The sequence below is a fragment of the Xiphophorus hellerii genome, chromosome 6 (genome assembly GCF_003331165.1).
Source record: "Xiphophorus hellerii strain 12219 chromosome 6, Xiphophorus_hellerii-4.1, whole genome shotgun sequence".
In the NCBI taxonomy this organism is placed as follows: Eukaryota; Metazoa; Chordata; class Actinopteri; order Cyprinodontiformes; family Poeciliidae; genus Xiphophorus; species Xiphophorus hellerii.
This window is the reverse complement of record NC_045677.1, coordinates 28,185,022-28,212,085: the sequence shown is the minus strand read 5'-3', so window position 1 is coordinate 28,212,085 and position 27,064 is coordinate 28,185,022. Positions and strand designations below refer to the sequence as shown.

The following is a 27,064-nucleotide window of genomic DNA, read 5'->3' as shown; positions in this document are numbered from 1 at the left end:
TTTAACTATTAGTCATTGTTTATCTGCCTTGTGATGTTTTTTACTTGATGATTTGTGTATTTATTTTTTTTTCTAAATTGGATGGACTACATTTTGTCTCGTAATAAAGATTTATGAATTAATACTAAGTTGTTTCTTTAACCTGTTTTTCGGCTGTCCACACTCCACTTCAGTCGGGGGCGGTATTGCACCAATTTCCTTGTTTGCTAATTTCCAAAAACATCGAAGAAGAATTGTGCATGGCCTAAGCTAGAAAACTGCTGCATTGTCCCATTCCTGCTAATATTTCAGCAACCATGTCTTCAGCTCAGCATCTCAGAGAGTTTATCAGAGAGAGACTAACTGCTGCTGCTCAAGAAATCTTCACCGAGGTTGAAAAAACCATCATTTGCTACGAGGAAGAGCTCGATGCTCAGCGCAGGATGATGGGGATAAACTGGAAACCAGAAATTAAGCTACACAGAGTCGGTTCGGAGCTGCAGAGACAAAGTTCTGGTAGGTCTGGATAAAGGTGCTGATGTTTTCACTGAAGACAGCAGAGATCCGTCAGCGGCGATAGTTGCTGCAGCTCCAGCTGCTGCTAAACGGGGCTGAACAGAAACTGTTTTAGCTGCTAGCTACAGAGGCTAGCACAAACGTGTTTATGAGTCAAGCCCCATGACTGATATATGACCCCAATTGTTATTAATGATGGAAATCCGGAATACAAGGTGTAAATGCTTAATTTGTAAACTCATACATGATTTTGTAAGTCAGAGCAGTGGAGAGTATTATGATGGAGACGCGGAACAAAGGGATGAAACACAATAGGAGAATATTTGTTTGTTTCTTATATTAATTGAGCCACAGAGGCACTTGCAGGTCCAGCGCTGCAAGTTGCACAGCCCTGATATAGCAGATAAAAACGATAAATCTGCATTTTATTTAATTCTTAGAGTTAAGAAAATAAAGCTGGGCTAAGATATCAGTTAGTTCTAGTTAAACAAATTATTTACTGTTATCGCTTCAGTTCAGGGACCCAGACCAGTTCTACAGGGAAATGGGCAAACTGTGTCAAAGTAGAAACATGCAAATGATTTTGTCCAAATCTATATTTCTCAAATGTGTTTAATGAAATATGTCTCTGTCGCTGCTCATTAGTAGTGTGGGACATAGTCAAGTTAAATAGATCAAATGATTCCAACTGATTACAGGAAATTATTTCTTTGCGTTATGTCTCTCAAACATCCAGTTTTCATGAATGCAGTGTCTGATGGTTGCTATGGAGACCTGATGCCTCCAGGATGTTCCTCTTGGCTGCAGTTCTCTTACAGAGAGACCTGGAGATGTGTTGACCTGCTCCACCATCCTCCTCAGTGTGTGGTGTTGAGATAAACTCATCCAGCCTCAACTCTCACACAATCAGTTACTAAACTAAATGTACAGTCAGAGCGATAGTGAATAGGTTTCAATGTTAGGCCAGTCCTTTTGATCTTTTCTTGCATCTACTTCCTCTTGAACATCAACACATCTGCCTTTGTTAAGGAAATGATGTCTACTCTTTCTTTTTTGAATAGTGGCTTAGAGAAACGCGTCTCTGTCTCATCATATTTATAACCCAGAGAACCAGGCTGTCATGTTTTACTAAATTAAATTCCTACACAGTCTGGTCAACATTAAAAAGTGAGGCTAGACATAAGGTTACAAGTGAGATTAAAAACATATTTTGTTAATGTATTTTGAGATCTTCAATGGTATGAATGCCTGAAAATTAAACATTAAATTGTAAATAAAAAATATGTATGAAACTGATCTTCTAGATTAAAATCTGAATGTATTTGAAATCTTTTAAACATTTTTGCCATGTCAGCAAATTAATGTGGAGGACACGTCACCTGCTTTTTAGTTAAAATCTACAAACCAATTTTATATGAACTATATGATGCTTACAGACCAGAATCTCCAGGAAAATCCAGGCTGATCCATGAGATAGTTATCAATTAAATTATATTAATGATGTCATCCTTTGTTCCCACAGACCTCCAACAGCCAAGTGTCTCCAATGAGGAAGAAGCTTCTGCCATCCAACAAGTCTGTAGCCTGGCAAGTAGGTCCAGTCAGGACCAGAAAGAAGCAGAACATCAGTGGACTGAAGAGGTACAGATGGAACCAGAACCAAAATGGATTAAAGAAGAAGAGAACGAACCAGAACCTGCACTGCTCAAACATGAGGAATTGGATTATCCACTAACAAATGTAAAAAACGAGGAGTTAGATTGTTCAGTGCTTCAACATGAACAGCAACCACCAGAACATTTACCAACTGGACTGGACCAGAAGAACCTCTGCAGCAGTCAGGAGGGAGAGCAGCTTGTCCAGAAGCAGTTTGCTGCTTTGATTGAGACTTCTACTCTTCAGGAAGATGATATGAATGAAGAAGAGACAAAAACAGAGCAGCTTTCCCTTCATATCTCTCCAGTGGTTGAGAGCAAAGATCAGGAAGGATGCAGCTCCTCTGTGTCAGACAGTCAGGCTGATACTGGCACAAAGAAAAGATCTTTCAAATGTGACATTTGTGGGAGATGTTTCCCAAAACAGAGTCATTTTTTAAACCATTACAGAACTCACACTGGTGAGAGACCTTTTTCATGCCAGTCTTGTTGAGAAAGTTTCTCTCGAATTAGTGTTTTAAATCGTCACAAGAAAACTCATACAGGTGAGAGGCCTTTTTCATGCCACTCTTGTGGAAGAAGATTTACTCGAAGTAGTACTTTAAATGACCACAAGAAAATTCATACTGGGGAGAGGCCTTTTTCATGCCAGTCTTGTGGAAGAACGTTTACTCGAAGTAGTAATTTAAATGAACACAAGAAAATTCATACTGGGGAGAGGCCTTTTTCATGCCAGTCTTGTGGAAGAACGTTTACTCGAAGTAGTACTTTAAATGACCACAAGACAATTCATACAGGTGAGAAGCCTTTTTCATGCCTGTCATGTGGAAAACATTTCATTCGAATTAGTCATTTAAATGCCCACAAGATAAGTCATACATGTGAGAAGGGTTTTCACAATAAACAATAAATTAATCAGCAGTACATAAATATGAGCTTAATAATAAAATGATGGCTATAATATTACTTCTTTGTTTTCATCGTCTCTCCTTCTACAAAGAAACTGGATGAGAAAAAGTTTCACTCCCGTGCCTCCTGCTATTCCCTCCCCTCTCATTTTATTGGTAGCGGCTAAACACACAGGGAGCTAAAAGTGTAAATTTTCTTCCACTCTGGCTGAACTGAACACCTGGCACACGATAGCGATGATAGCAACAAAAGATGAAAGGTTTCCAGCTTTCTTGCATAGCGTCTATAGGTGTATGAGCTAGAAATGTCACATGCATGAATTGTGTCTTTTGCTCAGCTGGATGAGAGCTAGCGACTGTCGTCTCACTATGCAATCTCCATAAGAGGGAGAAGCGCCGTCTCCTGTCATCGTGTGACCATTACTTCAGTTACCTGCTGGGCTCCTTGTCTCCTACCACACAGTGTAGCATAAAGCCTGGTGAGGAGGAGCAAGAGGTCTGGGAGCCTCTTAGATTCAAACTACAGTCTATCCATGTTTCTTATAGACAAAGTTACTTATAAAGAGAAACCCTTTCATTTGTCTTTTTCTTTTTTTCTCTTCTTTGAAAACCTGGATGTTATTTTCTTGACTGCATTGTTCCAGTCAGTCGTTGTAGTCTTTGGCTGCTGCTGAACACTGTTGCCTACAAGTTCACTAAGCAGGAGCAAACCATTTAATACAGATCCACAGGGCTGTTCAGTAAATATGGATCTTTGCTTTTTGATCTGGGAATGGTAACTTTTAATTTTTACTGCTAAAAACAAGTAAAACAAAAATTATATTATAGACAGAGGCAGTAATAGTTTTTCTATTTATATAAAATTGAATCCCTGTAAAAATTTGTGCTGATTGGATGTATTAAACAACTTCACAACTGCAACATATGGTGAAATTAGATATTTCTAACATTTTTAACTATTAGTCATTGTTTATCTGCCTTGTGATTATCTTTACTTAATGATTTGTGTATTTATTTTTTTTCTAAATTGGATGGACTACATTTTGTCTCGTAATAAAGATTTATGAATTAATACTAAGTTGTTTCTTTAACCTGTTTTTCGGCTGTCCACACTCCACTACAGTCGGGGGCGGTATTGCACCAATTTCCTTGTTTGCTAATTTCCAAAAACATCGAAGAAGAATTGTGCATGGCCTAAGCTAGAAAACTGCTGCATTGTCCCATCCCTGCTAATATTTCAGCAACCATGTCTTCAGCTCAGCATCTCAGAGAGTTTATCAGAGAGAGACTAACTGCTGCTGCTCAAGAAATCTTCACCGAGGTTGAAAAAACCATCATTTGCTACGAGGAAGAGCTCGATGCTCAGCGCAGGATGATGGGGATCAACTGGAAACCAGAAATTAAGCTACACAGAGTCGGTTCGGAGCAGCAGAGACAAAGTTCTGGTAGGTCTGGATAAAGGTGCTGATGTTTTCACTGAAGACAGCAGAGATCCGTCAGCGGCGATAGTTGCTGCAGCTCCAGCTGCTGCAGCTCCAGCTGCTGCTAAACGGGGCTGAACAGAAACTGTTTTAGCTGCTAGCTACAGAGGCTAGCACAAACGTGTTTATGAGTCAAGCCCCATGACTAATATATGACCCCAAATGTTATTAATGATGGAAATCCGGAATACAAGGTGTAAATGCTTAATTTGTAAACTCATACATGATTTTGTAAGTCAGAGCAGTGGAGAGTACAAGTCCTTCTCAAAATATTAGCATATTGTGATAAAGTTCATTATTTTCCATAATGTAATGATAAAAATTGAACATTCATATATTTTAGATTCATTGCATAATAACTGAAATATTTCAGGTCTTTTATTGTCTTAATACAGATTATTTTTTCATACAGCTCATGAAAACCCAATATTCCTATCTCACAAAATTAGCATATTATGAAAGGGGTCTCTGAAGGAGCTATGAACCTAATCATCTGAAGCAACGAATGAACTCTAAACACCTGCAAAAGATTCCTGAGGCCTTTAAAACTCCCAGCTTGGTTCATCACTCAAAACCCCAATCAGGGGTAAGACTGCCGACCTGACTGCTGTCCAGAAGGCCATCATTGACACCCTCGAGCAAGAGGGTATGACACAGAAAGATATTTCTGAACGAACAGGCTGTTCCCAGAGTGCTGTATCAAGGCACCTCAGTGGGAAGTCTGTGGGAAGGGAAAAGTGTGGCAGAAAACGCTGCACAACGAGAAGAGGTGACCGGACCCTGAGGAAGATTGTGGAGAAGGACCGATTCCAGACCTTGGGGGACCTGCGGAAGCAGTGGACTGAGTCTGGAGTAGAAACATCCAGAGCCACCGTGCACAGGCGTGTGCAGGAAATGGACTACAGGTGCCGCATTCCCCAGGTCAAGCCACTTTTAAACCAGAAACAGCGGCAGAGGCGCCTGACCTGGGCTACAGAGAAGCAGCACTGGACTGTTGCTCAGTGGTCCAAAGTACTTTTTTCAGATGAAAGCAAATTTTGCATGTCATTCGGAAATCAAGGTGCCAGAGTCTGGAGGAAGACTGGGGAGAAGGAAATGCCAGATGTCCAGTGTCAAGTACCCACAGTCAGTGATGGTCTGGGGTGCCATGTCAGCTGCTGGTGTTGGTCCACTGTGTTTTATCAAGGGCAGGGTCAATGCAGCTATCTATCAGGAGATTTTGGAGCACTTCATGCTTCCATCTGCTGAAAAGCTTTATGGAGATGAAGATTTCATTTTTCAGCACGACCTGGCACCTGCTCACAGTGCCAAAATCACTGGTAAATGGTTTACTGACCATGGTATCACTGTGCTCAATTGGCCTGCCAACTCTCCTGACCTGAACCCCATAGAGAATCTGTGGGATATTGTGAAGAGAAAGTTGAGAGACGCAAGACCCAACACTCTGGATGAGCTAAAGGCCGCTATCGAAGCATCCTGGGCCTCCATAACACCTCAGCAGTGCCACAGGCTGATTGCCTCCAGGCCACGCCTCATTGAAGCAGTCTTTTCTGCAAAAGGATTCCAAGTATTGAGTGCACAACTGTACATAATTATTTGAAGGTTGACTTTTTTTGTATTGAAAACACTTTTCTTTTATTGGTCGGATGAAATATGCTAATTTTGTGAGATAGGAATTTTGGGTTTTCATGAGCTGTATGCCAAAATCATCCGTATTAAGACAATAAACGACCTGAAATATTTCAGTTATTATGCAATGAATCTAAAATATATGAATGTTCAATTTTTATCATTACATTATAGAAAATAATGAACTTTATCACAATATGCTAATATTTTGAGAAGGACCTGTATTATGATGGAGACGCGGAACAAAGGGATGAAACACAATAGGAGAATATTTGTTTGTTTCTTATATTAATTGAGCCACAGAGGCACTTGCAGGTCCAGCGCTGCAAGTTGCACAGCCCTGATATAGCAGATAAAAACGATAAATCTGCATTTTATTTAATTCTTGAAGTTAAGAAAATAAAGCTGGACTAAGATCTCAGTTACTTCTAGTAAAACAAAATATTTACTGTTATCGCTTCAGTTCAGGGACCCAGACCAGTTCTACAGGGAAATGGGCAAACTGTGTCAAAGTAGAAACATGCAAATGATTTTGTCCAAATCTATATTTCTCAAATGTGTTTAATGAAATATCTCTCTGTCGCTGCTCATTAGTAGTGTGGGACATAGTCAAGTTAAATAGATCAAATGATTCCAACTGATTACAGGAAATTATTTCTTTGCGTTATGTCTCTCAAACATCCAGTTTTCATGAATGCAGTGTCTGATGGTTGCTATGGAGACCTGATGCCTCCAGGATGTTCCTCTTGGCTGCAGTTCTCTTACAGAGAGACCTGGAGATGTGTTGACCTGCTCCACCATCCTCCTCAGTGTGTGGTGTTGAGATAAACTCATCCAGCCTCAACTCTCACACAGTCAGTTACTAAGCTAAATGTACAGTCAGAGCGATAATGAATAGGTTTCAATGTTAGGCCAGTCCTTTTGATCTTTTCTTGCATCCACTTCCTCTTGAACATCAACACATCTGCCTTTGTTAAGGAAATGATGTCTACTCTTTCTTTTTTGAATAGTGGCTTAGAGAAACGCGTCTCTGTCTCCTCATATTTATAACTCAGAGAACCAGACTGTCATGTTTTACTAAATTAAATTCCTACACAGTCTGGTCAACTTTAAAAAGTGAGGCTAGATATAGGTTTCAAGTGAGATTAAAAACACATTGTCTTAATGTATTTTGAGATCTTCAATGGTATGAATGCCTGAAAATTAAACATTAAATTGTAAATAAAAAATATATATGAAACTGTTCTTCTAGATTAAAATCTGAATGTATTTGAAATCTTTTAAACATTTTTGCCATGTCAGCAAATTAATGTGGAGGACACGTCACCTGCTTTTTAGTTAAAATCTACAAACTAATTTTATATGAACTATATGATGCTTACAGACCAGAATCTCCAGGAAAGTTCAGGCTGATCCATGAGATAGTTATCAATTAAATTATATTAATGATGTCATCCTTTGTTCCCACAGACCTCCAACAGCCAAGTGTCTCCAATGAGGAAGAAGCTTCTGCCATCCAACAAGTCTGTAGCCTGGCAAGTAGGTCCAGTCAGGACCAGAAAGAAGCAGAACATCAGTGGACTGAAGAGGTACAGATGGAACCAGAATCAAAATGGATTAAAGAAGAAGTGAACGAACCACAACCTGCACTGCTCAAACATGAGGAATTGGATTATCCACTAACAAATGTAAAAAACGAGGAGTTAGATTGTTCAGTGCTTCAACATGAACAGCAGCCACCAGAACATTTACCAACTGGACAGGACCAGAAGAACCTCTGCAGCAGTCAGGAGGGAGAGCAGCTTGTCCAGAAGCAGTTTGCTGCTTTGATTGAGACTTCTACTCTTCAGGAAGATGATATGAATGAAGAAGAGACAAAAACAGAGCAGCTTTCCCTTCATATCTCTCCAGTGGTTGAGAGCAAAGATCAGGAAGGAAGCAGCTCCTCTGTGTCAGACAGTCAGGCTGATACTGGCACAAAGAAAAGATCTTTCAAATGTGACATTTGTGGGAGATGTTACCCACAACAGAGTCATTTTTTAAACCATTACAGAACTCACACTGGTGAGAGACCTTTTTCATGCCAATCATGTGGAAAGGGTTTTTCTCATATTAGTCATTTTTATCGTCACAAGAAAATTCATACAGGTGAGAGGCCTTTTTCATGTGAAACATGTGGAAAAAGTTTCTCTAATATGAGAAATGTAATTCGTCACAAGAAAATTCATACAGGTGAGAGGCCTTTTTCATGTGAAACATGTGGAAAAAGTTTCTCTAATATGAGAAATGTAATTCGTCACAAGAAAATTCATACAGGTGAGAGGCCTTTTTCATGTGAAACATGTGGAAAAAGTTTCTCTAATATGAGAAATGTAATTCGTCACAAGAAAATTCATACAGGTGAGAGGCCTTTTTCGTGCCAGTCTTGTGGAAAAAGTTTCTCTCGAATAAGTACTTTAAATGACCACAAGAAAATTCATACGGGGGAGAGACCTTTTTCATGCCAATCATGTGGAAAGAGTTTCTCTCAACGTAGTGATTTAAATCGTCACAAGAAAACTCATACGGGGGAGAGACCTTTTTCATGCCAATCATGTGGAAAGAGTTTCTCTCAAATTAGTGTTTTAAATCGTCACAAGAAAACTCATACTGGGGAGAGGCCTTTTTCATGCCAGTCTTGTGGAAGAAGGTTTACTCGAAGTAGTACTTTAAATGACCACAAGAAAATTCATACTGGGGAGAGGCCATTTTCATGCCAGTCTTGTGGAAGAAGGTTTACTCGAAGTAGTAATTTAAATGAACACAAGAAAATTCATACTGGGGAGAGGCCTTTTTCATGCCAGTCTTGTGGAAGAACGTTTACTCGAAGTAGTACTTTAAATGACCACAAGACGATTCATACAGGTGAGAAGCCTTTTTCATGCCTGTCATGTGGAAAACGTTTCATTCGAATTAGTCATTTAAATGCCCACAAGATAAGTCATACAGGTGAGAAGGGTTTTCACGATAAACAATAAATTAATCAGCAGTACATAAATATGAGCTTAATAATAAAATGATGGCTATAATATTACTTCTTTGTTTTTATCGTCTCTCCTTCTACAAAGAAACTGGATGAGAAAAAGTTTCACTCCCGTGCCTCCTGCTATTCCCTCCCCTCTCATTTTATTGGTAGCGGCTAAACACACAGGGAGCTAAAAGTGTAAATTTTCTTCCACTCTGGCTGAACTGAACACCTGGCACACGATAGCGATGATAACAACAAAAGATGAAAGGTTTCCAACTTTCTTGCATAGCGTCTATAGGTGTATGAGCTAGAAATGTCACATGCATGAATTGTGTCTTTTGCTCAGCTGGATGAGAGCTAGCGACTGTCGTCTCACTATGCAATCTCCATAAGAGGGAGAAGCGCCGTCTCCTGTCATCGTGTGACCATTACTTCAGTTACCTGCTGGGCTCCTTGTCTCCTACCACACAGTGTAGCATAAAGCCTGGTGAGGAGGAGCAAGAGGTCTGGGAGCCTCTTGGATTCAAACTGCAGTTTATCCATGTTTCTTATAGACAAAGTTACTTATAAAGAGAAACCCTTTCATTTGTCCTTTTCTTTTTTTCTCTTCTTTGAAAACCTGGATGTTATTTTCTTGACTGCATTGTTCCAGTCAGTCGTTGTAGTCTTTGGCTGCTGCTGAACACTGTTGCCTACAAGTTCACTAAGCAGGAGCAAACCATTTAATACAGATCCACAGGGCTGTTCAGTAAATAAGGATCTTTGCTTTTTGATCTGGGAATGGTAACTTTTAATTTTTACTGCTAAAAACAAGTAAAACAAAAATTATATTACAGACAGAGGCAGTAATATTTGTTCTATTTATATAAAAATGAACCCCTGTCGGTCAAAAGCCTTTGGGATTATCATAACGTTTCCTTCCTGTATGCAAGCTAATGTATTGGCACTGAAAATTAGCATCTGTCCAGTTAAGGTTAAAATGTTCCTTTTTGAAACATATTGCACCGCGTTGTATATAGCTCATCTGTGGTGTAACTACAGTAAAACTATGATGAAGAAACTGCAAGTAGCCAATCAGGACGCTTTCAGAATCCTCCTCAGATTTCCACAATGAACTTCTGCAAGTCAACTGTTTGCCATGAGTAGCATACCAACTTTTAATGTTTTCCTGAAGAATTTCATGTAAAAATTTGTGCTGATTGGATGTATTAAACAACTTCACAACTGCAACATATGGTGAAATTAGATATTTCTAACATTTTTAACTATTAGTCATTGTTTATCAGCCTTGTGATTATTTTTACTTGATGATTTGTGTATTTATTTTTTTTCTAAATTGGATGGACTACATTTTGTCTCGTAATAAAGATTTATGAATTAATACTAAGTTGTTTCTTTAACCTGTTTTTCGGCTGTCCACACTCCACTACAGTCGGGGGCGGTATTGCACCAATTTCCTTGTTTGCTAATTTCCAAAAACATCGAAGAAGAATTGTGCATGGCCTAAGCTAGAAAACTGCTGCATTGTCCCATTCCTGCTAATATTTCAGCAACCATGTCTTCAGCTCAGCATCTCAGAGAGTTTATCAGAGAGAGACTAACTGCTGCTGCTCAAGAAATCTTCACCGAGGTTGAAAAAACCATCATTTGCTACGAGGAAGAGCTCGATGCTCAGCGCAGGATGATGGGGATCAACTGGAAACCAGAAATTAAGCTACACAGAGTCGGTTCGGAGCTGCAGAGACAAAGTTCTGGTAGGTCTGGATAAAGGTGCTGATGTTTTCACTGAAGACAGCAGAGATCCGTCAGCGGCGATAGTTGCTGCAGCTCCAGCTGCTGCTAAACGGGGCTGAACAGAAACTGTTTTAGCTGCTAGCTACAGAGGCTAGCACAAACGTGTTTATGAGTCAAGCCCCATGACTGATATATGACCCCAATTGTTATTAATGATGGAAATCCAGAATACAAGGTGTAAATGCTTAATTTGTAAACTCATACATGATTTTGTAAGTCAGAGCAGTGGAGAGTATTATGATGGAGACGCGGAACAAAGGGATGAAACACAATAGGAGAATATTTGTTTGTTTCTTATATTAATTGAGCCACAGAGGCACTTGCAGGTCCAGCGCTGCAAGTTGCACAGCCCTGATATAGCAGATAAAAACGATAAATCTGCATTTTATTTCATTCTTAAAGTTAAGAAAATAAAGCTGGACTAAGATATCAGTTAGTTCTAGTTAAACAAATTATTTACTGTTATCGCTTCAGTTCAGGGACCCAGACCAGTTCTACAGGGAAATGGGCAAACTGTGTCAAAGTAGAAACATGCAAATGATTTTGTCCAAATCTATATTTCTCAAATGTGTTTAATGAAATATCTCTCTGTCGCTGCTCATTAGTAGTGTGGGACATAGTCAAGTTAAATAGATCAAATGATTCCAACTGATTACAGGAAATTATTTCTTTGCGTTATGTCTCTCAAACATCCAGTTTTCATGAATGCAGTGTCTGATGGTTGCTATGGAGACCTGATGCCTCCAGGATGTTCCTCTTGGCTGCAGTTCTCTTACAGAGAGACCTGGAGATGTGTTGACCTGCTCCACCATCCTCCTCAGTGTGTGGTGTTGAGATAAACTCATCCAGCCTCAACTCTCACACAATCAGTTACTAAACTAAATGTACAGTCAGAGCGATAGTGAATAGGTTTCAATGTTAGGCCAGTCCTTTTGATCTTTTCTTGCATCCACTTCCTCTTGAACATCAACACATCTGCCTTTGTTAAGGAAATGATGTCTACTCTTTCTTTTTTGAATAGTGGCTTAGAGAAACGCGTCTCTGTCTCATCATATTTATAACCCAGAGAACCAGGCTGTCATGTTTCACTAAATTAAATTCCTACACAGTCTGGTCAACTTTAAATAGTGAGGCTAGACATAAGGTTACAAGTGAGATTAAAAACATATTTTTTTAATGTATTTTGAGATCTTCAATGGTATGAATGCCTGAAAATTAAACATTAAATTGTAAATGAAAAGTATATATGAAACTGTTCTTCTAGATTAAAATCTGAATGTATTTGAAATCTTTTAAACATTTTTGCCATGTCAGCAAATTAATGTGGAGGACACGTCACCTGCTTTTTAGTTAACATCTACAAACCAATTTTATATGAACTATATGATGCTTACAGACCAGAATCTCCAGGAAAGTTCAGGCTGATCCATGGGATAGTTATCAATTAAATTATATTAATGATGTCATCCTTTGTTCCCACAGACCTCCAACAGCCAAGTGTCTCCAATGAGGAAGAAGCTTCTGCCATCCAACAAGTCTGTAGCCTGGCAAGTAGGTCCAGTCAGGACCAGAAAGAAGCAGAACATCAGTGGACTGAAGAGGTACAGATGGAACCAGAACCAAAATGGATTAAAGAAGAAGTGAATGTACCAGAACCTAACAGGATTAAAGAGGAAGAGGAGGAACCAGAATCTAAATGGATTAAAGAAGAGGAGGAACCAGAACCTGCACTGCTGAAACATGAGGAATTGGATTATCCACTAACAAATGTAAAAAACGAGGAGTTAGATTGTTCCGTGCTTCAACATGAACAGGAGCCACCAGAACATTTACCAACTGGACAGGACCAGAAGAACCTCTGCAGCAGTCAGGAGGGAGAGCAGCTTGTCCAGAAGCAGTTTGCTGCTTTGATTGAGACTTCTACTCTTCAGGAAGATGATATGAATGAAGAAGAGACAAAAACAGAGCAGTTTTCCCTTCATATCTCTCCAGTGGTTGAGAGCAAAGATCAGGAAGGAAGCAGCTCCTCTGAGTCAGAGAGTCAGTCTGGTACCAGTACAAAGAAAAGATCTTTCAAATGTGACATTTGTGGGAGATGTTACTCACAACAGAGTCATTTTTTAAACCATTGCAGAACTCACACTGGTGAGAGACCTTTTTCATGCCAATCATGTGGAAAAGATTTTTCTCATATTAGTAATTTTTATCGTCACAAGAAAATTCATACAGGTGAGAGGCCTTTTTCATGTGAAACATGTGGAAAAAGTTTCACTAATATGAGAAATGTAATTTGTCACACGAAAATTCATACAGGTGAGAAACCTTTTTCATGCCAGTCTTGTGGAAAAAGTTTCTCTCAAATTAGTACTTTAAATGACCACAAGAAAATTCATACAGGTGAGAGACCTTTTTCATGCCAGTGTTGTGGAAAAGGTTTCTGTCGAATTAGTCATTTAAATAACCACAAGAAAATTCATACAGGTGAGAGGCCTTTTTCATGCCAATCATGTGGAAAGAGTTTCTCACAACGTAGTGATTTAAATCGTCACAAGAAAATTCATACTGGGGAGAGGCCTTTTTCATGCCAGACTTGTGGAAAACGTTTCATTCGAAGTGGTCATTTAAATCGTCACAAGAACATTCATACAGGTGAGAAACCTTTTCATGCCAGTCATGCGGAAAAATTTCACTCGTCTTAGAAACTTAAATCATCACAAGATAAGTCATACAGGTGAGAAGGGTTTTCATGATAAACAATAAATCAATCAGCAGTAAATAAATATGAGCTTAATAATAAAATGATGGCTATAATATTACTTCTTTGTTTTTATCGTCTCTCCTATGAAGAAACTGGATGAGAAAAAGTTTCACTCCCGTGCCTCCTGCTATTCCCTCCCCTCTCGTTTTATTGGTAGCGGCTAAACACACAGGGAGCTAAAAGCGTCAATTTTCTTCCACTCTGGCTGAACCGAACACCTGGCACAGGTTCAGCCATTATCGATAGCGATAATGGCAACTAAAGATGAAAGGATTCCAACGTTCTTGCATAGCGTCTATAAACCCCGCGTGTATGAGCTGGAAATGTGACATGCATGAATTGTGTCTTTTGCTCGGCTGGATGAGAGCTAGCGACTGTCGTCTCACTATGCAATCTCCATAAGAGGGAGAAGCGCCGTCTCCTGTCATCGTGTGACCATTACTTCAGTTACCTGCTGGGCTCCTTGTCTCCTACCACACAGTGTAGCATAAAGCCTGGTGAGGAGGAGCAAGAGGTCTGGGAGCCTCTTGGATTCAAACTACAGTCTATCCATGTTTCTTATAGACAAAGTTACTTATAAAGAGAAACCCTTTCATTTGTCTTTTTCTTCTTTTCTCTTCTTTGAAAACCTGGATGTTATTTTCTTGACTGCATTGTTCCAGTCAGTCGTTGTAGTCTTTGGCTGCTGCTGAACACTGTTGCCTACAAGTTCACTAAGCAGGAGCAAACCATTTAATACAGATCCACAGGGCTGTTCAGTAAATATGGATCTTTGCTTTTTGATCTGGGAATGGTAACTTTTAATTTTTACTGCTAAAAACAAGTAAAATAAAAAATTATATTATAGACAGAGGCAGTAATATTTTTTCTATTTATATAATAGTGAACCCCTGTAAAAATTTGTGCTGATTGGATGTATTAAACAACTTCACAACTGCAACATATGGTGAAATTAGATATTTCTAACATTTTTAACTATTAGTCATTGTTTATCTGCCTGGTGATTATTTTTACTTGATGATTTGTGTATTTATTTTTTTTCTAAATTGGATGGACTACTTTTTGTCTCGTAATAAAGATTTATGAATTAATACTAAGTTGTTTCTTTAACCTGTTTTTCGGCTGTCCACACTCCACTACAGTCGGGGGCGGTTTTGCACCAATTTCCTTGTTTGCTAATTTCCAAAAACATCGAAGAAGAATTGTGCATGGCCTAAGCTAGAAAACTGCTGCATTGTCCCATTCCTGCTAATATTTCAGCAACCATGTCTTCAGCTCAGCATCTCAGAGAGTTTATCAGAGAGAGACTAACTGCTGCTGCTCAAGAAATCTTCACCGAGGTTGAAAAAACCATCATTTGCTACGAGGAAGAGCTCGATGCTCAGCGCAGGATGATGGGGATCAACTGGAAACCAGAAATTAAGCTACACAGAGTCGGTTCGGAGCTGCAGAGACAAAGTTCTGGTAGGTCTGGATAAAGGTGCTGATGTTTTCACTGAAGACAGCAGAGATCCGTCAGCGGCGATAGTTGCTGCAGCTCCAGCTGCTGCTAAACGGGGCTGAACAGAAACTGTTTTAGCTGCTAGCTACAGAGGCTAGCACAAACGTGTTTATGAGTCAAGCCCCATGACTAATATATGACCCCAATTGTTATTAATGATGGAAATCCGGTCTTGTGCGCTATTCAGTTCCCCTGCGAAAATCTGCCCCCCTGTGTCGGGAGCGCGCATTGCAGCCGGAGAGGCGGATTTGACCATTTTCACGGCGCTTCTGATCGATTTCTCGGTAAAAACAACTCAGTGAATCATGTCAAGCTTGTAACATTTAGTTTAATCGGCAGCTGTTGTTTGCAAAATTGTAAAAATAATTAAATAAACGAGGTCTTTTTACGCTGTTTTGTGTTATTTTAAACGCCAAGAGAATCGGTCTTTTTCTAACTTTTGTCACTTACGCCTGACAGAAATAAAAGTCAGTCACCAAAACACAGTTTAGTGTGTATTTATAATTTTTCATTGCTGATATAAGACGATTGCTGAAAGCATGGCACAAATATTAAGACTTCCTGAAAAGACGAGAGCGTGGACTTTCTGGTAAATGCCGTTCTAATGTAAAATATGACAGATTACTGTAGTAAGGAAATTTCTAGTTTACTACAGGCTATCACACATAACAATTTTTGAGAATTTGGCAACAGTTGCCCTTTATTCCCAAACGTTATGGGGGGAGGAGAGTAGAGAATGAATATTTCAGCTGCCTGAAATAATCTGTTCCCCCTCCATAACATGGGAACAAATTAATTCACCAACAAGTCTTTAACTCTGTTTATTCCTCTTATCATCAACAATGAATCCTGTGAATTTGGTAACATTTGCTCTTTATTTGACAAAGTTATAAGGGGCCTTGGGATTTAAACTTTTTTCCATAGCTGCCTTATATCAAAGTCTTGTAAGTATAAATATCAAACAGTTTTCAAAATGTAATTTATTAACCTTTAAACAACATACATAAACAAGCACACCACAGCAAACTCAGGAACAAAGGCAACTAAGGCAAACACGCAAAACAGTGATATGTTTTTTCAGTTGGTGGGCTTCCCACACACGCATGATGGAACCACCTCAGACACACGTCACACTGGATCTAGGAAAGAAACCAAAAATATCAGATTTTTTTTAGAAAAATATGTCTTTACAATTACAATATATAATCAATCATTTTAGATTCCCTTATATTCCAACTGCTGGAGGATCATATCATAGCTTGTTTACGCAAGATAAGATTAGATAAAACTTGTCCTCTTCATTTAGTTTACTAACACTAAGTCTTTGAATAATTCTAAAAACTTTCCTACCCAGTTCACATCCGTGTCACTTTCCATCTCTCCACAGAAGTGACACAAGTCTTTTAGGTCCTCTGTTAACAACAAAAGTATAAAAACACACACACACACGATTATACATGTACAATCGTGCCCGTATATATGTGTGTTTGTGTGTGTATAAAACTATTACACAGGATGTGCTAAGCACCAACACAGTTATTTATGAAAAAAATATAGAAGATGAAATGATTGTACTTATTAATTTGTAGACAAACAATTTCCTTAAATAAATGTTTTCAGAGTCCATGTTAATGTATTAAGTTTTGCTAAGTACAGATGTTTTAGCCAAACATACAAATAATAGTAATCATGATAACAATTGTCATAAACACTCAAAATAAGAATATTAATGTTATCCTCACCACTGTTAAGGATTAGTCTCACAGCAATTTCCAACCTCATGCTGTCGACCGCCTCTCTGGAAACAGGAAAATCCACAACCTCTTTTGACAGGATTTTTTCTGCAAACTGAAATGAACAGCTTCATTTAATGTCTTTAAATTTAAGTAACAAAGTAAGTAATTCACTGTACATGTCTCAAAATATATATCAAAATCCTAAAGTCATACACTGTGTGACAATATGTATGCACCTTCAGTGAAAATACACCACATGATGTAGTATCCTGTTGTTTTGGATGCTTGACTGTGTCACATGTCCAACGTGAGACATTGCACCCCTTCTTCCTCATAAATGCCCTGTAAATATAGATATATTAATAAGAACAACTTTATTTGATTTTCATACTTGAGTTAAACTTAAATTTTTAACCATACCTTGTGATTTGCAAGCATTTCTGGATGTCTTGTTTTGATTCCCCCAGTGGATTCAAGAACAAAGACTTTTTGTCTTGTGGGTAGATCACCTAGAAAGTGGGCATTCGACAGTTTTCATGTGGTTTTTGTCTATGAGATAAGTATGATATAGATTGTTTTTAGAGTATAAAAACATTTATTACCACTAAAGTCCAGTGGTGGTGTTGATTGTTGATTCCCAGAATTATTTCATAATTCATTGGGTTCATCTGTGAATAATAAAAAAAAACATAGATTTTTTCATATCAAGAACAAAATATGTTTAGTAACACACACATGGCACTGAGATTATACTTTTTTATAGGTGATACAGAAAAATCTGTAAAATCATATAAAAGTCAAAACATTTTCTTTTCATCGATTCCAAAATACTAATAACACATGGAAGAGTAACACAGAAGCACAGTGGAATGTGTAAGATCTACCTTTTTTAATCTAGGACTTTTTCCCTGCCACATTGCTGTCACTGCAAATGAATCTATGAACACAGCCTGTCTTGTTCTTGCTGTTGTATTCCTTCACGATGACGGCCAGAAATGCATTAATAGACTGCAAATGTATTACAAGAAAAAAGATTAGTTAAATACTGTAACAGCTGTGATATTTGAAAACAATGTAGTCATTGTACCTACCTGACTCTCCAGTTCCATGTCAGGACCAATTTTATTAATGTCAAAGTAAAACAACTTATAATATTCACTTTTGACAGAAGGACAAAGACGTTTTTTCCAGTAAAAGCATCATGCACATCTGATGATGAGGATGGGGTGAGGAGTGGAAAACAAATAAAAAGTTAAAGATTAGTTTCATTGTCATGACACCCATTTCATTTAATTTTACAAAACATTTGATATGTTATCCATATTATGCAAATCATATGATTGGAGTCTGAGGAAGTATTAACTTCACTGATTCATACAGCTATTTTTTACATAGGAATTAATAATAAAGCAAGCAGTTTGTTGCACTGACTGACTGAAATTATTCCTTTCATTAAAACAAGACGAAAGCATATTAGTACAAAGACAGACAGTTTTTGTGAATTTAAAATAAAATGTACATTTCTCTGCTAGAGATTTTCTCTGGGTAGCAGATGATGGAGCAGGGGGAGATGATGCTGGAGCAGAGGGGGGTGATGCTGGAGCAGAGGGGGGTGATGCTGGAGCAGAGGGGGGTGATACTGGAGCAGAGGGGGGTGATGCTGGAGCAGAGGGGGGTGATGCTGGAGCAGAGGGGGATAATGCTGGAACAGAGGGGGGTGATGCTGGAGCAGAGGGGGGTGATGCTGGAGCAGAGGGAGATGATGCTGGAGCAGAGGGCGGTGATGCTGGAGCAGAGGGGGATAATGCTGGAGCAGAGGGGGGTGATGCTGGAGCAGAGGGGGATAATGCTGGAGCAGAGGGGGATAATGCTGGAGCAGAGGGGGGTGATGCTGGAGCAGAGGGGGGTGATGCTGGAGCAGAGGGGGATAATGCTGGAGCAGAGAGGGGTGATGCTGGAGCAGAGGGGGATAATGCTGGAGCAGAGGGGGGTGATGCTGGAGCAGAGGGGGGTGATACTGGAGCAGAGAGGGGTGATGCTGGAGCAGAGGGGGGTGATACTGGAGCAGAGGGGGGTGATACTGGAGCAGAGAGGGGTGATGCTGGAGCAGAGAGGGGTGATGCTGGAGCAGAGGGGGATAATGCTGGAGCAGAGGGGGGTGATGCTGGAGCAGAGGGGGGTGATACTGGAGCAGAGAGGGATAATGCTGGAGCAGAGGGGGGTGATACTGGAGCAGAGGGGGGTGATACTGGAGCAGAGAGGGGTGATGCTGGAGCAGAGAGGGGTGATGCTGGAGCAGAGGGGGGTGATACTGGAGCAGAGGGGGATAATGCTGGAGCAGAGGGGGGTGATACTGGAGCAGAGGGGGGTGATACTGGAGCAGAGGGGGATAATGCTGGAGCAGAGGGGGGTGATACTGGAGCAGAGAGGGGTGATGCTGGAGCAGAGGGGGGTGATACTGGAGCAGAGGGGGATAATGCTGGAGCAGAGAGGGGTGATGCTGGAGCAGAGGGGGGTGATGCTGGAGCAGAGGGGGGTGATACTGGAGCAGAGGGGGATAATGCTGGAGCAGAGGGGGGTGATACTGGAGCAGAGGGGGGTGATGCTGGAGCAGAGGGGGGTGATACTGGAGCAGAGGGGGGTGATGCTGGAGCAGAGGGGGGTGATGCTGGAGCAGAGGGGGGTGATGCTGGAGCAGAGGGGGGTGATGCTGGATCATAAGGCGGTAGTGCTGCATCAGCCAGGGGTTGAGCAAAATTTATTTTGCTTCCTTGATTTTTTAAACAATGTGGCAGTCGGGGACTCTCTCTAATGCAGATTTTCAGATGGTCAGTGTTTATCTTCCGGAATATCACACCGTTATCATCTTGAATATCTGCATTTTTGCCTTGGATACTGATGACTGTAAAGGGTCAGAGAAAACCAACATCCAATTTCCCACCTTTTCTCTGCTGACTGCGTATGTTCTGCCTCCACACTCGGTCACCAGGTTTAAACACAGTGCCAATGTGTTGTCCTCTGCCCTTTGCTTTCTCCTGTTTTTTGGAAACACTGTCGCTGACAATGCTCCTCAGGCTTTCTTGTATTTTGACGTCCTCTGCCAACTCCTCCACTCCAACGATGTCCTCCACAGCACCGTCAATCTTTCAACACAAAATTAATATTTCAAGTGTCAGTTCAAATCTGTCATTTAGAAAGTATACACTCATCATATTTATGGCATGCTACAGTGAGATATCACAATATATTCTGGAAAAGAGTATACTGACAATGTCTCTTGAAATGGTTTACACAATTTTCACATTTATAGAAAAAATTCTGAAAACCTTTTCAGAATAAAGTCCTTTGTGAAAGATGCACTTAAAGTAGATGCTTTACATAAATTCATGACCTCACTGAAATTTAATTCAGATGCAAAGTCTTCCTGACTATGCAAGAAAACATTAAATGTTTTTGAAGAAACTCAAGTGGTAACTGAAAAATAGAATTTTTTACTTAAATACAATACCATGAAATGGAAAGATTGACCATAACCCTACCATGTAATGTTCAGGGACTTCCGAGGGATAGCGTGCCTCTCTTCCGAACATGAGGAAGTATGGGGAATACTGTGTGGTTATTCGTTTTTTGGTGCGTATCCCAAACATCACAGCATCCAAATACTCCTCCCAGGTGTGTGGATGGCCATCCACAACCTTCCTCAGAGCTCTAAAATACATGAAAAGTGTAAGATGTCACACATAACACGTGATTTCTTACAATTAGCCTTATTTTGTAAGTAGTTTAGCCAATACACGTCTTGTTTTGTGATCTTTCTTTGAAAATGTATAGATTAGAGATAGTACTCACCTTTGAATGGTCCCATTCATTTTTTCAACCAACCCATTTGTTTGGGGATGGTATGGGGAACACAGACTTCGTTTGATATTGAGAATTTTGCACACTTCTTGGTTTATCTGAAAATTTATAAACAATTAACTCTGACAAAATAGACTGCATATTTAAACAACATATCGAACAAAATAGTGTGAAGGAGGACATTCATTGTGTTAAATTTCTCTAAGAGATTCAAAATAAATACTTACAGAATTTACAAATTCTCGTCCTTGGTCTGTCAAAATCCTTTTGGGGGCTTCAAACTGATGCACAAACTTAATTATGCATTCCGTAACTTCAGGTGCTGATTTACTCTTTAGTGGATATGCCTGTGGCCACTTCGTAAAATAGTCAATCATGACACAAATATACTTGTGTCCAGATTTTGTTTCGGCCAGTTTTCCAATGAGGTCCATCCCAATTAATTCAAAGGGATGGGTAACCTTAAATGAAAGATTTAATAGATAAATAAATAAAAAAAAAAATAGAACAGGAAAATCTTTGAAAGCAGTATATCCATCCATCCATTCATTTTCCTCCGCTTTATCCGGGGTCGTGTCGCGGGGGTAGCAGCTTCATAAGCAGTATTTTGTCAAGCTAAAATAATATGTTCTCAGTATATTGTAAAATGTTTAGTATAATAAAAATACATTCCTTAATTTTATACATCAACTTGTTCAAAATGTAGGCCCTTTGTGAGAACATGGACAAAGCAGGAGAACCAACCACTGCACTGCTGCACACTACCATGTAGTCTCACTAAAACTGTTTCTTTTTACTATGAATTATTTACCTTTATGGGAGTATAATCTGATGGCTGTTTCAGTGCTGGGGCACTGGCCTGACAGGATGAGCACTCAGAGACCTGGGAAGTGAGTGAAACACAAAAACCAACAAGAATTTAAGACATGCAAAGTTGACATTATTGGACAATTATAGTTTCATATTGGTAAAACAAATAAGGCTTACACATTTATTTTCCTAAAATTTAAATCTTGTATTTGGTATTACGAAAGAAAATTATTTATTTAGTCCACTGCTTATGTAACATACCCATTTCTTGATGTCCACAGACATTCCTGGCCAATAAAATCTCCTTGAGATGGCATCTGTTGTTTTTGTTTGTCCACAATGTGCACCTGTAGGGCTGGCATGGGAGTCAACAAATATTCTTTCGGCTTCCTCAGCACCTTTAACAACTTTGACCTTTGTTGAGGACAAATTGCCTTTGTGTTTAACGTAGAAGAGGTCATTTCCTTGGAAAAGATAAAGAACACCAATAAAAATATGACCGAAGCATGAAATTCTATTATTAAAATACATTTATAATTCTACAAATATGCAAATGTATACTACTACTACTGAGTTATACATAGAAGTTGAAACAAGAAGCATGCAACAAACAGAACATGAAGAAAGACATTATCAAATGCATATTTATTTTAAAATTTTACTTTTGGAGAAAAAAATAAACAGTGCTCATTTGAAGGAGTAATGTCTGTGAATTTGTTGACGTAATGGTTTTTATTCACAATTGTCCACTTTGCTAGATTTTGTTTCTTTTATTGATGAATAAATCTACAACACAACTTAGAAATAGAACTGAGTACAAGTGTAATTCACATGAATAACAACTGCAGTCAAGAACATTGTGCGTTATTCCTGCATTATAACGTGGAGTAACGTTCGTGTGTGCACACATATTAATCGAAATTAAATGCAGCAGAAAAATCAATAACAAAAAAACATTGAATGTTATCTAACTGTTTTTAGATAACTTATGCATTCCACTATTTGCTACATATTAAAGTAGAGGTTACCGTCAATGCATCAATCTGGAAGATAAAGATAATTACCTTCAATCTTGTACGACGAGGCTTTCCTTCCAATGACATATTTTCTTTCCTTCGTTGACTGCGGTGGATATTCGCCTTTAACTTTATAGTTAAAGAGCGTTTCATATTCAACACTGTCCATATTTAAGAAAAGTGTAGACTTACTCAAATAGTTGGCTTAACTTAAAGCAAAACGTGACGAACAATCTGCCCAACACCTGCACATTTGCATAATTGATTGGAGCAACAGCACCACGTGATTTTTGACTTTCTAGAAAACACCGTATGTGTTTATATTGTAAGGTGCATTGTTAGATGTAAAATCTGCAACATATTTGTAACTTGGAAGATACACATTTAAACAGAGCATACATTACATAAAGATAATCAAATCAACAGTAATATTTATTATAACCATCTTAGATTTCAAAATATCAAATAATTAATTGCTTCAAACGATATATAGACAAATAATGACCAACAGTTTCAAAATTCACAGGATTTGCTTATTTTCTCCCCATGTTATGGAGGGGGAACGGATTATATTAGGTTACTAAAATATATGGTTCCCCCCTCATAACTTTGTCAAATAAAGAGCAAATGTTACCAAATTCACAGGATTCATTGTTGATGATAAGAGGAATAAACAGAGTTAAAGACTTGTTGGTGAATTAATTTGTTCCCATGTTATGGAGGGGGAACAGATTATTTCAGGCAGCTGAAATATTCATTCTCTACTCTCCTCCCCCCATAACGTTTGGGAATAAAGGGCAACTGTTGCCAAATTCTCAAAAATTGTTATGTGTGATAGCCTGTAGTAAACTAGAAATTTCCTTACTACAGTAATCTGTCATATTTTACATTAGAACGGCATTTACCAGAAAGTCCACGCTCTCGTCTTTTCAGGAAGTCTTAATATTTGTGCCATGCTTTCAGCAATCGTCTTATATCAGCAATGAAAAATTATAAATACACACTAAGTGTTGAAAAACTGTGTTTTGGTGACTGACTTTTATTTCTGTCAGGCGTAAGTGACAAAAGTTAGAAAAAGACCGATTCTCTTGGCGTTTAAAATAACACAAAACAGCGTAAAAAGACCTCGTTTATTTAATTATTTTTACAATTTTGCAAACAACAGCTGCCGATTAAACTAAATGTTACAAGCTTGACATGATTCACTGAGTTGTTTTTACCGAGAAATCGATCAGAAGCGCCGTGAAAATGGTCAAATCCGCCTCTCCGGCTGCAATGCGCGCTCCCGACACAGGGGGAACAGATTTTCGCAGGGGAACTGAATAGCGCACAAGACCGGAATACAAGGTGTAAATGCTTAATTTGTAAACTCATACATGATTTTGTAAGTCAGAGCAGTGGAGAGTATTATGATGGAGATGCGGAACAAAGGGATGAAACACAATAGGAGAATATTTGTTTGTTTCTTATATTAATTGAGCCACAGAGGCACTTGCAGGTCCAGCGCTGCAAGTTGCACAGCCCTGATATAGCAGATAAAAACGATAAATCTGCATTTTATTTAATTCTTAGAGTTAAGAAAATAAAGCTGGGCTAAGATATCAGTTAGTTCTAGTTAAACAAATTATTTACTGTTATCGCTTCAGTTCAGGGACCCAGACCAGTTCTACAGGGAAATGGGCAAACTGTGTCAAAGTAGAAACATGCAAATGATTTTGTCCAAATCTATATTTCTCAAATGTGTTTAATGAAATATGTCTCTGTCGCTGCTCATTAGTAGTGTGGGACATAGTCAAGTTAAATAGATCAAATGATTCCAACTGATTACAGGAAATTATTTCTTTGCGTTATGTCTCTCAAACATCCAGTTTTCATGAATGCAGTGTCTGATGGTTGCTATGGAGACCTGATGCCTCCAGGATGTTCCTCTTGGCTGCAGTTCTCTTACAGAGAGACCTGGAGATGTGTTGACCTGCTCCACCATCCTCCTCAGTGTGTGGTGTTGAGATAAACTCATCCAGCCTCAACTCTCACACAATCAGTTACTAAACTAAATGTACAGTCAGAGCGATAGTGAATAGGTTTCAATGTTAGGCCAGTCCTTTTGATCTTTTCTTGCATCCACTTCCTCTTGAACATCAACACATCTGCCTTTGTTAAGGAAATGATGTCTACTCTTTCTTTTTTGAATAGTGGCTTAGAGAAACGCGTCTCTGTCTCATCATATTTATAACCCAGAGAACCAGGCTGTCATGTTTTACTAAATTAAATTCCTACACAGTCTGGTCAACATTAAAAAGTGAGGCTAGACATAAGGTTACAAGTGAGATTAAAAACATATTTTGTTAATGTATTTTGAGATCTTCAATGGTATGAATGCCTGAAAATTAAACATTAAATTGTAAATAAAAAATATGTATGAAACTGATCTTCTAGATTAAAATCTGAATGTATTTGAAATCTTTTAAACATTTTTGCCATGTCAGCAAATTAATGTGGAGGACACGTCACCTGCTTTTTAGTTAAAATCTACAAACCAATTTTATATGAACTATATGATGCTTACAGACCAGAATCTCCAGGAAAATCCAGGCTGATCCATGAGATAGTTATCAATTAAATTATATTAATGATGTCATCCTTTGTTCCCACAGACCTCCAACAGCCAAGTGTCTCCAATGAGGAAGAAGCTTCTGCCATCCAACAAGTCTGTAGCCTGGCAAGTAGGTCCAGTCAGGATCAGAAAGAAGCAGAACATCAGTGGACTGAAGAGGTACAGATGGAACCAGAACCAAAATGGATTAAAGAAGAAGAGAACGAACCAGAACCTGCACTGCTCAAACATGAGGAATTGGATTATCCACTAACAAATGTAAAAAACGAGGAGTTAGATTGTTCAGTGCTTCAACATGAACAGCAACCACCAGAACATTTACCAAATGGACTGGACCAGAAGAACCTCTGCAGCAGTCAGGAGGGAGAGCAGCTTGTCCAGAAGCAGTTTGCTGCTTTGATTGAGACTTCTACTCTTCAGGAAGATGATATGAATGAAGAAGAGACAAAAACAGAGCAGCTTTCCCTTCATATCTCTCCAGTGGTTGAGAGCAAAGATCAGGAAGGAAGCAGCTCCTCTGTGTCAGACAGTCAGGCTGATACTGGCACAAAGAAAAGATCTTTCAAATGTGACATTTGTGGGAGATGTTACCCAAAACAGAGTCATTTTTTAAACCATTACAGAACTCACACTGGTGAGAGACCTTTTTCATGCCAGTCTTGTGGAGAAAGTTTCTCTCGAATTAGTGTTTTAAATCGTCACAAGAAAACTCATACAGGTGAGAGGCCTTTTTCATGCCACTCTTGTGGAAGAAGATTTACTCGAAGTAGTACTTTAAATGACCACAAGAAAATTCATACTGGGGAGAGGCCTTTTTCATGCCAGTCTTGTGGAAGAACGTTTACTCGAAGTAGTAATTTAAATGAACACAAGAAAATTCATACTGGGGAGAGGCCTTTTTCATGCCAGTCTTGTGGAAGAACGTTTACTCGAAGTAGTACTTTAAATGACCACAAGACAATTCATACAGGTGAGAAGCCTTTTTCATGCCTGTCATGTGGAAAACATTTCATTCGAATTAGTCATTTAAATGCCCACAAGATAAGTCATACATGTGAGAAGGGTTTTCACAATAAACAATAAATTAATCAGCAGTACATAAATATGAGCTTAATAATAAAATGATGGCTATAATATTACTTCTTTGTTTTCATCGTCTCTCCTTCTACAAAGAAACTGGATGAGAAAAAGTTTAACTCCCGTGCCTCCTGCTATTCCCTCCCCTCTCATTTTATTGGTAGCGGCTAAACACACAGGGAGCTAAAAGTGTAAATTTTCTTCCACTCTGGCTGAACTGAACACCTGGCACACGATAGCGATGATAACAACAAAAGATGAAAGGTTTCCAGCTTTCTTGCATAGCGTCTATAGGTGTATGAGCTAGAAATGTCACATGCATGAATTGTGTCTTTTGCTCAGCTGGATGAGAGCTAGCGACAGTCGTCTCACTACGCAATCTCCATAAGAGGGAGAAGCGCCGTCTCCTGTCATCGTGTGACCATTAGTTCAGTTACCTGCTGGGCTCCTTGTCTCCTACCACACAGTGTAGCATAAAGCCTGGTGAGGAGCAGCAAGAGGTCTGGGAGCCTCTTGGATTCAAACTACAGTCTATCCATGTTTCTTATAGACAAAGTTACTGATAAAGAGAAACCCTTTCATTTGTCTTTTTCTTTTTTTTCTCTTCTTTGAAAACCTGGATGTTATTTTCTTGACTGCATTGTTCCAGTCAGTCGTTGTAGTCTTTGGCTGCTGCTGAACACTGTTGCCTACAAGTTCACTAAGCAGGAGCAAACCATTTAATA

General features: G+C 39.1%; 4 protein-coding genes and 2 long non-coding RNA genes across 8 annotated transcripts in view; 4 read left to right on the top strand and 2 right to left on the bottom strand.

Moving 5' to 3' along the window:
• The window catches only part of LOC116721093 (uncharacterized), a 54,554-nt gene that overhangs the window by 22,415 nt on the left and 5,075 nt on the right, over nucleotides 1-27,064 (bottom strand). Inside the window, exon 2 of the long non-coding RNA XR_004339509.1 lies at nucleotides 13,124-13,207. This is a non-coding gene — a long non-coding RNA (uncharacterized LOC116721093). The remainder of the gene's footprint in view (nucleotides 1-13,123; nucleotides 13,208-27,064) is intronic.
• On the top strand, nucleotides 4,255-10,405 carry LOC116720943 (gastrula zinc finger protein XlCGF26.1-like). The gene is made up of 2 exons (XM_032564463.1): nucleotides 4,255-4,503; nucleotides 7,639-10,405. The coding sequence occupies exons 1-2, from the start codon at nucleotides 4,305-4,307 to the stop codon at nucleotides 9,183-9,185; spliced, it is 1,746 nt and encodes a 581-aa protein (XP_032420354.1). The 5' UTR covers nucleotides 4,255-4,304; the 3' UTR covers nucleotides 9,186-10,405.
• LOC116720932 (zinc finger protein 708-like) overlaps nucleotides 4,464-27,064 on the top strand; it is a 74,765-nt gene continuing 52,164 nt past the window's right edge. The window contains exon 1 of the mRNA XM_032564439.1: nucleotides 4,464-4,503. The gene's annotated coding sequence lies outside the window, so the exon portion shown is untranslated. The remainder of the gene's footprint in view (nucleotides 4,504-27,064) is intronic.
• Nucleotides 10,639-13,887, top strand: LOC116720980 (gastrula zinc finger protein XlCGF48.2-like). Of its 3 annotated transcripts, none has more exons than XM_032564528.1 (4): nucleotides 10,640-10,929; nucleotides 12,452-12,615; nucleotides 12,685-13,198; nucleotides 13,451-13,887. In XM_032564528.1, the coding sequence occupies exons 1-4, from the start codon at nucleotides 10,731-10,733 to the stop codon at nucleotides 13,666-13,668; spliced, it is 1,095 nt and encodes a 364-aa protein (XP_032420419.1). In that variant the 5' UTR covers nucleotides 10,640-10,730; the 3' UTR covers nucleotides 13,669-13,887. The 3 variants fall into 3 exon arrangements, with proteins under 3 accessions (XP_032420417.1, XP_032420419.1, XP_032420418.1); XM_032564527.1 differs by having other exon boundaries at nucleotides 13,367-13,887; XM_032564526.1 differs by having other exon boundaries at nucleotides 10,639-10,929; nucleotides 12,685-13,887.
• On the bottom strand, nucleotides 13,867-26,985 carry LOC116721088 (uncharacterized). The gene is made up of 2 exons (XR_004339504.1): nucleotides 26,565-26,985; nucleotides 13,867-13,945 (listed from the first exon to the last, which is right to left on the bottom strand). It is a non-coding gene; the product is annotated as an uncharacterized LOC116721088 (long non-coding RNA).
• The window catches only part of LOC116720992 (zinc finger protein 771-like), an 18,354-nt gene continuing 6,201 nt past the window's right edge, over nucleotides 14,912-27,064 (top strand). Inside the window, exons 1-2 of the mRNA XM_032564550.1 lie at nucleotides 14,912-15,191; nucleotides 25,303-26,232. Of these exons, the coding sequence (XP_032420441.1) occupies nucleotides 14,993-15,191; nucleotides 25,303-26,232 (1,129 nt within the window). The 5' untranslated portion in view covers nucleotides 14,912-14,992. The remainder of the gene's footprint in view (nucleotides 15,192-25,302; nucleotides 26,233-27,064) is intronic.

Excerpts from the sequence above, each read along its gene's own strand:
- LOC116720943 (XM_032564463.1), top strand. The coding sequence starts at position 4,305 with ATGTCTTCAGCTCAGCATCTCAGAGAGTTTATCAGAGAGAGACTAACT. Across the intron at positions 4,504-7,638 it reads GCAGCAGAGACAAAGTTCTG|ACCTCCAACAGCCAAGTGTC; the intron begins GTAGGTCTGGAT and ends TTGTTCCCACAG.
- LOC116720980 (XM_032564526.1), top strand. The coding sequence starts at position 10,731 with ATGTCTTCAGCTCAGCATCTCAGAGAGTTTATCAGAGAGAGACTAACT. Across the intron at positions 10,930-12,451 it reads GCTGCAGAGACAAAGTTCTG|ACCTCCAACAGCCAAGTGTC; the intron begins GTAGGTCTGGAT and ends TTGTTCCCACAG. Across the intron at positions 12,616-12,684 it reads GGATTAAAGAAGAAGTGAAT|GAACCAGAACCTGCACTGCT; the intron begins GTACCAGAACCT and ends AAAGAAGAGGAG.